Here is a 12,464-nt window from a genome sequence, read left to right on the forward strand (position 1 = left end):
GAGCTGCGAAACTGGCATTGTTGTATGGAGTTTTTCAAAACAGAGGAAGAGATTGTCTTGACATCATGCTTATTGTGCGCGATAGCAGAGGAAATGCCTGCTAGGAGACTTCGTTTACTTCCATTACAAGAAGAAGTTTACTTCCGTATACGTAGTTCCTATGTAGATTGAAGACGCATTGCATTTACACTACTTACCACTGTTAATGTGGTCAAATTCGTCTCTGATGGCCTCTGGAGGTCAAACCACTGGGGCTTTACAAATATTTAAAATTAGATATAATAGCTGGAGCATCAATTGAGCATTGGTTGAGAGGCCGAGACAACCAGGAGTCGCTCAACAGGAGCGTGCATGTGCCTAATTATATCCACGAAAGTTATTTCAGGGATATACAGTATATATATATATACATACATATACACTCACCGGCCACTTCATTAGGTACATCTGTTCAACTGCTTGTTAACACAAATATCTAATTAGTCAATCACGTGGCAGCAACTCAATGCATTTAGGCATGTAGACATGGTCAAGACGATCTGCTGAAGTTCAAACCAAGCATCAGAACGGGGAAGAAAGGTGATTTAAGTGACTTTGAACGTGGCATGGTTGTTGGTGCCAGACGGGCTGGTTTGAATAATTCAGAAACTGCTGATCTACTGGGATTTTCACGCACAACCATCTCTTGGGTTTACAGAGAATGGTCCGAAAAAGAGAAAATATCCAGTGAGCGGCAGTTCTCTGGGCAAAAATGCCTTGTTGATGGCAGAGGTCAGAGGAGAACGGCCAGACTGGTTCGAGCTGATAGAAAGGCAACAGTAACTCAGATAACCTCTTTACAACTGTGGTGCAAGGGCGGATATTTCATTTCACTGTTGGGGGGGACAATAAACAGAAAAATTTCTCAAGAGCAATTCCTGAAGGGGACACCAAAGGTGCCGCCAAAAGTACTGTTGTATTAAATGTATATAGAGGTCCATTATGAAACATTTCCATAAGCACTTCATTCCTTTCTTATGAAGATTTTATCAAATTGCCTTTGATATTACTGGGGTCTTTCTACTTGGCGTTTCGGTGCACTGAAAAATGATCGGATGTCTGTTTTTCTTTTCTCTGCCATTTTAACTGACTGGCTGACAAATAGACACACACACACCCCACACACACACACACACAGCATGCAGGTTATTTACAGTAGTAGGTGAGATGCAACACCCATTAACTGAACTAAAGCTAATATATGCCTAATTAGATTTAGTTTTCCCGAAAAAGCAGATCTCTAATGTTTTGCTGTCAATGTGTAAAAGTCCAGAACGCTATGAAGCCTGCCAGAAACTTACTTATATTTTAACATAATGTTTGTTGTAATTATGTCTTTTTTTATTAATTAAGTCTTCATTTATTTCCAAAATTATGAACAAAATAACATAGTGGCAGCCATTTTACATGCAGTAAGAAAAAAATAATATACTTAGAACCTAATTACATAGGGTAAGTTAATCTTAAATATTATATTATAGAAATATTAGTTACCATCTACAAAAGATAAAGTATTTTGGTATGAAAACCCGCATTTTAATTTAACCAAGTATCCTGTATCATAAATACATGTCTGGCATTTGTAACAAACCAAACCGCTTGAAAATCGGTCGAAAATTCAGTGAGTTATGAGGATTTTAATTGTGGATAGACCTCCTGCCTCCATACACATACATGTATTAGGAGACGCGGCTGCTCCGTACCAACACGCTGACGCACAAGATTCAACCGCGAGGTAATGGAGCGAACAAAATGTAGTCTGGTTACAATTGTGAATGTGTTTTATTCTATTGAGTGGTAGAAGTAAAGAAAAATGTCTGACACATCCTTTGTTTTAAGTTAACCTTTGCAAAGTAGCTTCTTACTGGAGGTCTGCCACCACTGACACACTTCCAGAGATCCTCCACAGACACTCGTACCGAGGGCTAATGTGTGTGTGTGGGGGTTCGGGGAGTCAGGTAGGCAGTGGACCAAACCACTGTGAGGCGTATGAGGGGGGGACTCAATCTTTCGAAACTTAAAAACGCATTGTTTTGCGTCTATAATTAGCACAAGTGCTTTCAATGCATATTATTATATTATTTAAAATTATATAGTTATGTTTACAATGATATATTGAGGGGGACAACTCTGTGTTAGTCCCAGGAAGGGGGGGTCCGGACCCGCCTGTCCCTCCCGTAATTTCCGCCCCTGCTGTGGTGAGCAGAAAAGCATCTCAGAATGCAACACGTCGAACCTTGAGGCGAATGTCACTTTGGTAGCCGGTTGACACTGAGCTGAAAGCTGATACCTACCCAGTATTAGTAAGGTGTACCTAATGAAGTGGCCGGTGAGTGTATACGTATATTTAATATTATGGATTCACCCCACAGATCCTCCATGTGAACGCGATAACTTGAACAGTTCTTATAAGAATCTTTTCAAATTTGGTATGGACATTGATGACCCCTAGAGGAAGAACTCTATTGATTTTGATGTGTTTATGATTATTATAACTATTATTAATTAACTGATTAAATTAATCTCCATGCTACTTGGACCCATATCTCACCAATGGTGCATTTTATTGTATTGAAATTTGTCAAGAGAATTGTTCAGGCAATTATGGAGATTTGTATGAAGTTTGCACTTTCTGTGATTATTATTAATAAAATAGTTAATTAGTTAAATTTATTATTGAGTGTTAAAAAAATAGTTAAGGTACATACCCTTTATTATTAGGGAGAAAATCCCTAGAGGATTATATCCATTCATTTTGGAGTGTTTATGAGTAATAATGATAACATACTTAACTGGTTAACTTTATTAATTTGTGATATAACAATAGTTAAGGTATGCAACCTTTATTATTATGAAGATTAGCCCTGAAGTAAAAATGTTATTATTTGGCGAAATAAAAATAGTTGGGACATACAACCAAAAAAATTGGGAAGATTAACCCTGGAGTCTCATTGTGTGATTATTGAATCGCTTTTTATTACATTTGACTTAATGGGGCCTTCAAGGATTGGGGAATTTCAGGGATATACCCTTGCTGTCTGCCCCCGACAGCATCCTAGTTAACCATTCTGAACATCTGTTTTCAGTAGGTGCAAGAGAGCCACAGGATCCGATACTATGCTGAGCTGAAATGCTTGATGATTTGACTTCATAATAGCCGTTTAATCTAACCGTAAGTTATGGGATATTGTGTAAATACATCAAATACTAAACAAAAATGAAACACAACAGAAACTATTATATATGCTTATATTTGCCACAGAGACAACATTATTTAAAGCGCATTTACAGAGCTTACAACCAACTGTTAGGCTATCTCAAATAATGGGGGGGGTTCCAACATTTGACATACCCCATTTGGACTCATTGTTAGCAGCAAGAGCCTAGCAACGAGAGCTTCAGAGAGTTTCAACCAACAGCTGACTCTGGAGTCAATATTTTCTGTGGGTCCAAGAACTACAGGTATGTATGATTCAAATGATATATGGGTCCAAAATCGCTGAACTTATCCTTTAATTAAGAAGCTGCTCCAAATTCTCCTTTTGTACCAATCTAAGTGAAAACATGTCTCATTTTTCCCAAACAAGTAAATCTTTATCCAGCTATATTTATCTACTTTGGATGTTATTGTCCCACATAAAATCAGATCCAAATCCACAACATCCAACAACTGAAGCCTTAAGGCCATGATATACTTGCAGCAGAAACAAAGATGGGCAGGTTTGTATAGATCAAAGGACACTTTTGCTGAAAAAAACAAAGCACCGCTTCAGACTCCGCAGTGTGAACAAGCTTGGTGGCTGAACTAGTGGAAGTCTTTAAACACCAGACCCCACTGTGTAACCAGCTGCAATTGGTCTAAAATATCACATGACTGCTTGTGTTGCCTTGTGGAAAAGCGTCCTTGTCCGGTTCCATGCCATTGTTTACTCTGTGCTAACATCTCGTTGCAAAAGGGAATGTAGAAGAACTGAGCAAATGGGTAAAATCAGAATCCTTATATTCGCCAAGTACAACAAATGTGCATGAATTTGTATTGGCAGCACTAGCACAAGGACCTATCGACAACCTAACACAGCATATACTGACAAATGGTACAAGAACAAGAGCAGCTCACATAATGTACCAAGAGACTATGCAATAGACTGTAGACTTAATATATCCTTTACATACTGAATATACATACATTCAACATTGAATATCTCCATATAAGCTTTACGGCATACAGGTTGGTGCTCTGTATCCGTCAGGAAAGCAGATATCCTCAAGCAGATTGAGGGGCAATATTCTACTGCTCTTGGTGTTAAATATGAAACTGCAATCAACAAAAAGGATCATGGCACCAGTTAATAAGAGCACCAGGGGTGTTCTTATTAACAGGTAGTGGTTATGGATGCTGGTGAACATTAGCTCCTGATGGTCGGTGTGGTGTATGCAAGTTCCAAGTTCCAAGATTCTATCAGGCCCTGCTGTTTTCCTGAGGTTTTGCTGCCAGAAAACATTTTGTAAAATCTCCTTTGTGCTGAGGAGGGAGGAAAGGAAGCAGGAGCTGAGCTCTGAGGACTGAAGACTGTTGGACAGGTGGGAGAGGAGTAGGGGAGTACTTGCTGATGCAGTGGGGATGTAGGGGGGGGGGGTTCAAAACAACAATTACAGACATTGAGGTCCTTGGCAAGTGCAGGTGAAGGGTATGCCTAAGAGGCACCTTTCTTGTAGCTTGTGAGTGGATCCAGCTACCGCCACAGTGCACAAGAGTCATTGTTGGCACGCTGGCTCTCCAATTTGGTCCTGCACCTGTCGTTTGACAGCTCTTATGATTTTGTTGAGCTGGATTTTGGCCAGGTGGCACTCCCCTGTTTCTCTTCCTGTGGGCCTGCATGAGCAATATTGTGCTTCAAATGGTTTTCATCAGTGGACAGGTTTCATCACAGAAAGAGATAAAGGAATAGACTTTGCCTATGCAAGTGTCAAAACTATCACTCACACATCTAAAGGCCTCCTAGTCAGTAAAGCTGGGGCATTCTCTGAGCTCTCCAATTGCCTTTGGAGTCCACTTTTGGATTGTGATACAGGGACTATGGATCCGCCTGTCCATCTGTCCGTCACATGTGATGTCTCAGGTGATATCTCAGACACCACTGGTCTGATTTTGATGAAACCTGGAGGGATTATGCATCTTCGCGCTGTGTTCCAGTGTTTAAAATATTACACTGATTGGCCTGATGGGGATACTATAATTCAAGGCCAAAATTTCCAACAGAGTGCTATACCAGAGAGCTATACCACTGGTCTGATTTTGATGAAACTTGCATGCATTTTGGCAGTGTTCTGGCAGTTCAAAAAATTACAGTGAAATTGAATTATAAAGCCCGATGGGAGTTCTATAACTAAAGGTCAAATTTTCCATAACTCCTATTCTTTATATCCATTTGACACATCCAGCTATCCTTATAAATTACACTGATTAGCCTAATGAGGTTGCTATAATTAAAAATTTCTAACTCAAACGTGATACCACTGGTGTGATTTTTGACAAAACTTATGAGGATGATGCATGTTGGCACTGTGTTCATTACATTACACTGATCAGCCTGATGGGGACACTACAATTAAAGGTCAAAATTTGAACTCCAACGTGATATCTCAGATATCGCTGGTCATATTTTGACTAAACATGAAGGGATGATGCATCGTTGCTGGTTGGCTCAAGGGGTGCCAGCGTCATTAATGGGGGACGATATGTTAACCTATTTAGTACATTGATCGTGAAGACTGCCTCCCACTGGCATTTCTTCTGCTGTCAGTGAAAAGTTTTTAACCTTTGTTGAGAGGATTGATGGTATCAAATCTAAGATCATTTCTCCCATTTCTCTTGCTAGTATACACTGCACAAATCTGGACTTGTTGAGCCTCCTTATGGCTTTTCTTTATCTTAAGGATACCATAATCACATGTGAGTCCCATAGATATAATTCACACTAAATTCCTCGAAGAAGTAATGGGGGCTATATTTTCTTGGCTGACAATGATGCAGTAGAAATTGTCTTCCTAGCTAATACCGAAGTCAAGAAAACTAATTTTGTGCAGGTCAGAATTCATAGAACATTCAACATTCACAAACATGAAAAGTTGTTGTCACAGTGTTAGGCAAGAATATATTAGTGACAGGGTCCAAGATCATGGTTCATCAAAGGTAGTCCACGTACAGCTTTGCATTTCTTACATGATATAGGGGAGCACATAATTGTGTGTTAGGGCCATCTCTCCAAAAGTAACAACACACTGAGCAGAAGTGGGCAATCTTGCAATCTACCAGTTGATCACGACATGCCTGTCAATTGACAATTAAAAAAAAACAACCATATATTAACATATACGATTTAATTTTGAAAGTCCCATAACTAGCATGGTCAACATTAAAGGCTGATTTTTTGATCCCTTCAGGGAATGTCTGTTGGTCAACAGTGATCAAGACAATACCCTCAGAAACAAAAGTCAGCCATACACACATCAATGCTTGCCCTCAGCACTTCAATGACACACTGGCCCACATCGGGGCGTGCATTAAAGACTGCAAAAGCTACAGTACAGAGTAGTACAGAAAAGTCCTTAGACCTGCATCTCATCAAGCACATCATGATAGAATAAATTATTCAAAACCATGAAGCAGTTTGTTGTGTTAAGTAGCCTGATTGCTGAGGCAACAACTGATTTCCTACCTCTCCCTTTTAATTTTGTGCTGCCCTAGGGGTGACTGCTCAGTTGGCATTTCAGAGTCACTGAGAATATGGTTAGTCTTATTCAGAATAAGGTAAGCGTAACTTATTCTGAATAAATGTAAAGCTAAACTACTGACATCGGCTCTATCATGTTTTTCCATAAATAATTTTAGATGCAATATTGACTAATGTTAGATTCCAGAATGTATTATTATTTTATGAATATTAAATTGTTTGGATTATTACATATATGCATAAGTTTGGTTATCAATAGTCCTGCCTTCTACTGAATCTGCTTAACTGGAAGTGGGACATCGCCGTAGTGTAGTCAAGGAAACATAAATTTCATGCAAGAAAAGGTTGCCCATCCCTGGATTAGAGGTACAGCATTGGCACATTAGTGTATGATGCTTCCACGTCGAGTGTAACCAATTTAGTGCTCTTGATGAGGGGATCAAGACAATCTATTATGGAATCCATTATGGCCTGTGCTTCACATAAGACAGGAGCTGTTCAGCTATAGATTTAAGAATATAGTCAGCAAAACCTAAGAACACAGAGGAAGAAATCCCTTAGTCTTGCACTCCTAAAAAAAATGTATAGGAATAGATCACCTTTTATATTAAAGTCATTGGGTGCCCTTTATAAATTATTGACTGAAATGTAAGACACTAACAATAGGTTATAACAGACAATAAGAGAAGTTTGAAAATGCAAATATGACAGATCACAATTAGGTCCATCTGTGTGCTCCCTGTATTTTCCTATAAATACGACCCAGTGTTGCGCTTGTTTTGTTATCCTCACAAAGCCATGTTTCATTAAGTATTAGCCATGAGAAGCCATGAGAATGTAGTCACTTCGCACAAATCCGGTAGTGCATTCTCTAACAGCCACATATACAAGCTTTAAAAACAAAGTTTGGTTGAACACACATCAAGAGGTCTCACTCAGAGGCAAGGGATAGTTGAAAAATGCCATGCCGACCACAATAGCAGTTTGTGAATTTGACTGCACAGTAGCCCATACATGGCTGGCAAGAAGAAGAGCAATTCAACCCTAACTCTAACCCTATTATTCATGTGCAATTTGTAATGAAAGTCTATGAATAACCACTTGGGCCATCAATAAGTTGAAGGAATTGAGTACCTTTATCAAAACAAATGGTCCTTTTTCCATGAATGAATTGGGGAGTATGTTTTTTTGGGTAGAGCTATAGTGAACCCAGTCAAGATTTTGCATTCAGATGTTAGGTGGCAATCCCTTGCCTCGGTGAAGTGAGTTATACTACCCACAATAATTTACACAATTATTAAATGTGATTAGTGTACCTACTAACTAATTTGTCATAGCTCAAATCATGATGTGCCAAATAGACAGGCTAAAATCATTATAGAAACAGACATAACTGCACCCAGACAGTTCTACCGTAACACTGGGTGACAACTTTTTCACTAGGCTGAACTGAATGAACAATAACAATGACAATAAAATAAAGTCCATGAAAATATGATCTGTGGAGCAATGCAATGTACAAAAGAGAACTTACCTCGTAGGATCTGATAAAGAAAAACTTTGACATGGTCTGAGCTGAGAGGCTGTGGTGATACGATGATCTTATGGAGGTCACTTTGCATCAGTTCAGTCACCACATAGCTGCCCAATGGGAAGTTAAGGCAAAGAGCACAAACTCAGCCGAGAGAAAATAAAGCAAATCTCACCAGCAAATGACAGCAAATGTTTTTTTCAAGTTTTCCCCATGCTAAAGGAGACGGCGCTCTCTCCCCTGTGTAAAGTGAACCTCGCTCAGTCAATGTTTCTTATGAACTTGTCTGCAAGAAAAGTGTGATGAGGTACAGTATAAAACTTGTTTTTGCTTGGCTCGTTGCTAGACTTGTCTGGCAATTTTTAATGTAATTGTCTGGAAGACAGACATGTTATGATCTAGATTATTTGCATTTGCTGGGCAGTCAGCCTTGGGAAACTATCCAGAAGACAAGGAAAATATTAGGGGACATATTATCTGTTGTTGGTAGGCTGTTACCTATAGCATTGTCTGGCAGGAACTTTACCAAGTAACCAGTCTGGAAGACACAAAAATATATTAGGAAGCAGCCTGATTAACTTGTTCTAGAAGACAGGTTAGGAAATAGCCACCTACCTTTTTGGTGAGTTAAGAGTTAGCTTGATTAAAGGAACACTTCGCCATTTTCTAACCTTTTCTACATATGTTGGTCCTCACCAGAGGTGGGGACTCGAGTCACATGACTTGGACTTGACTCAGACTCGAGTCACAATTTTAATTGCTTGAGGCTTGACTTGATGCATGAAGAGAATACTTGAGACTTGACTTGACTTGGGTTCTGATGACTTGGGACTTGACTTTGACTTGTACTTTGATGACTTGAAAAGGTTTCTAAAGTCTTGACTTGAGATCTTGTGTTTGTGTAAATGACTTGAAATGATTGAAAGTGATGAGATTTGTTCCAGCAGACGACTGAATTTAAATTCTGTTTTCTGAATTTGTATGGAATGATTGAATTTATTGATGTTGAAACTGATTATAGAAATCAAACTCATGATGCCCTTACCAAGTTTTTATCTTATTAAAACCATGTTGCATTGAAAAGTCCTAGATATTTAGTTTTCTTTAAGATATTAAATTGATACTGGACTCTTGATTTGGTCTGACTTGACTTGCTGTTCTTCATTTAGACTTGAGACTTGACATTAATGACATGGACTTGACTTGGTAATCTATATTTAGACTTGGGACTTGACTTGAGACTTGTGCCTCAAGACTTGAGACTGACTTGGGACTCGAGCAAGTTGACTTGGTCACACCTCTGGTCCTCACCAATACATGCTGTGAGACGGCATCATGTCTGTCTACTTGCTCTGTGTCTCGGAGATGGGCTGCGGGAAGTCCCAAAATTCACCTGCCAATGGATTTCCAACTCGTAGAATCTACAACCGCTCTCTTCTTGGATTCTCGTCTCTGCCTCAGACGGCGGGCAGTCCGCAGCGACCAGGGAGAGAGCGTAGTAGTTTGAGAGTGTGAATTCCCTGCAGATGACGTCATCGCCGGGTGAATTTTGGGACTTCCCACAGCCCATCTCCACAGACACAGAGCGAGTAGACAGACATGGTGCCGTCTCATAGCATGTATTAGTGAGGACCAATATATGGAGATAGGAAATGACGAAGTGTTCCTTTGAGCAACCTGTATAGATGACAACCATAATGTCAGAAAACTTTAATTGCTTTTGTTAGGCTGTTAGCTATACATTTGTCTGGTAGGAGCTTTCCTTGGTAACCTGTCTGGGATGCAAAAAGGTGTGTTTGGTTTCAGCTTTATTAACTTTTGGAAGACAGATATAAGTTAGGTGATATGAATTTTCATTTTGTCTGGGAGGAGCTTTGTCAGCAGCAGCCATGTGATCGTTAAGGACACGTTAGGACCCCTTTAGCACATTTTGGGGGAGGAGTTAGCAAGTTCCACATGGCACCAACCCTCATCTGTAAGACAGTGTTGAGGGCTTAATAACCTTTGAGATGTTTGCTTTATTTACCTGAACCACATACTGTATACTGCCTCAACATAAAAAAAGGTTTTAGTTGGGTCACTATGTGAGGGCTATGTGGATCTGGATAACGAGACATGACATTTTTTTAAATATTGTGAAAAATCTGAATGCAGGAAACCCTGAATCAAAATCTCCAGGCTAACTGTAATTTCAGAATTTGTATTTCAGGCACAGAGCTCCAGAAAACATAACTTTGTTGATTACAGTGTTCTGATATGTTACCAAGGTTTTTTTTTCCCTCCACTGTGGAAAAAGACTTTACCTTTAACTAGGACACAGAAACAGGGAGATTTAACTGGGCACTGCAACATTTGGTGCAGATTTGGCCAACCGTAATGCTGAAGGATACATTTCCTCAAAGTAGTCGATGTGGGGAGGTTGTAGTATGTCCAGAGCAGAGAGTACCTGTGGAGAGAGTTAAAGCCAAGTTAAGTTTACCAGAAGTCACTGTATGTGTGAGTGCATGTGTGTAGCTGGAGGATGAGAGGGGAAAAGATTAATCAATTTTACTACAATTTCAAGAACGTTTTTAAATGACCAAGGGCAGACCATAGTAAAACGGGGCATAGTATAACTTTAGCATGTGAAATATTTTCGTTGTAATTCCAACTTTAAAACCATTATTATAAAAGCAGCAACAGGATAAGAGAGAAGTGATTATGATGCCATCCTGGTGGCTGGTGGCATTTTTTCTTTTGCTGAATAAACATTCCTACAGCATTGCTGTGACCTCTCTTGGCTGTCATGACAGTTAAGAGGGCTTGTACTGGCCACACTGTGTGTGATCTCTGGGAAGCACAGTACAAAAACATCACAGCAATGACTGATCAGCACCAAATATGTCACCTAAAAAAAAAAAAAAACACATATTCAAAAGAAATGGATTAGTAGTAAATTAATGCACAGAAATTTGACCTGGTTAATTGGCGCTGACATAAAACAGCTACACAATACAAGATTGACACACAAGGTGCAGGGGGAAACAGTAACAGTACCTCACATATTATGCAGACGAGACCTAAGGGGCACTGCATAGTTGGTTCCAGTTCTGGCAAAGTTGAAGTCCAAGATGTGCAAAGTACAACTAGGTTTACAGCCTTGATATCTTATATCAGTATCCATGTGTAGGTTGGCAGGGTTGAGTTTGTCAGTTCAGAGTGGTGTGGGTGTGAGTGTGCATGACAGAGAATGCCTGGTTGGAGTGGGTGGAGTGGGGATCTTAGGAGGGCTGGTTCAGGAGCGTGATTGCCGTTTGGAAGAAACTGCTGGAGTGGTAGGCGGTGCATGCATCAATGCACTGGAACTACTTTTCCAGAAGGTAGTATGTCATACAGGTGATTGGTCACCAGAAATCTTCTTCACCCATTTCCATGCTATGGCATCACATAGGTCTTCGATGGAGGGTAGGTAGCAGCCATTTGAATGACGTGCTGCAGTCTTGGAGCGCATGGATGCACAGCCATACCAGACTGTGATGGATGATGTGAGGAAGCATTCCATGGCTATGTTTCCATGTACAGAGAATTCCGTTCTTAACCCGGCTTCTCAAGTAACCTGGTTTCGGATCGATGCATGTAAACATCGTAAATGGAAAGAATAACCTGAGTAAGCTCATACTCTGATTATGAGAACCCCGGTTAAGATGCCTGCCTTACTCTGTAATTAGGCTCACTAAGGTGGTGTCATCTGCAAACTTGTACAGCTTTACCAAGGGAGGTGCAGTTGAGGTGCACAGGAAGTAGAAGAGGGGGAAGCACACCAAGAGAGATCTGGACAGCAGGTAGACCACACTCACATACTATATCTGCCCTGTTAGAAAAAGTCCATTATCCATTGACAGATTGGAGAGCTACATTGAGATGGCCAAGCTTGTCTTGCAACATATAATTATCAAATAAATTTTAAAAGCATGAGGTAATAACAGTAAACAATTGAGGTAATTGCAGAGACGATCAGCAAACTCTTTCTATTGCTTTAATTCAGGTGTCTCCAGGAACAAAAACCAAGCAAAATCCTATAAACTCCTTTATGGCGGAAGCGGAAGTAGATTCTTCAGACTGGGAGAACAATCCATGGCTTGTGCTGTAGTAGCAAGCATTTACTGGTTTCCTGGCGTTGA

General features: G+C 40.0%; 1 protein-coding gene across 1 annotated transcript in view; it reads right to left on the reverse strand.

The window, feature by feature from the left end:
• The window catches only part of nlk2 (nemo-like kinase, type 2), a 69,084-nt gene that overhangs the window by 37,791 nt on the left and 18,829 nt on the right, over window positions 1–12,464 (reverse strand). The window contains exons 3-4 of the mRNA XM_071901315.2: window positions 10,695–10,750; window positions 8,308–8,414 (exon numbers count right to left, since the gene is read on the reverse strand). Coding sequence (XP_071757416.1) covers window positions 8,308–8,414; window positions 10,695–10,750 — 163 coding nt within the window. The remainder of the gene's footprint in view (window positions 1–8,307; window positions 8,415–10,694; window positions 10,751–12,464) is intronic.

The sequence above is a fragment of the Centroberyx gerrardi genome, chromosome 6, assembly GCF_048128805.1.
Source record: "Centroberyx gerrardi isolate f3 chromosome 6, fCenGer3.hap1.cur.20231027, whole genome shotgun sequence".
Lineage (NCBI taxonomy): Eukaryota > Metazoa > Chordata > Actinopteri > Beryciformes > Berycidae > Centroberyx > Centroberyx gerrardi.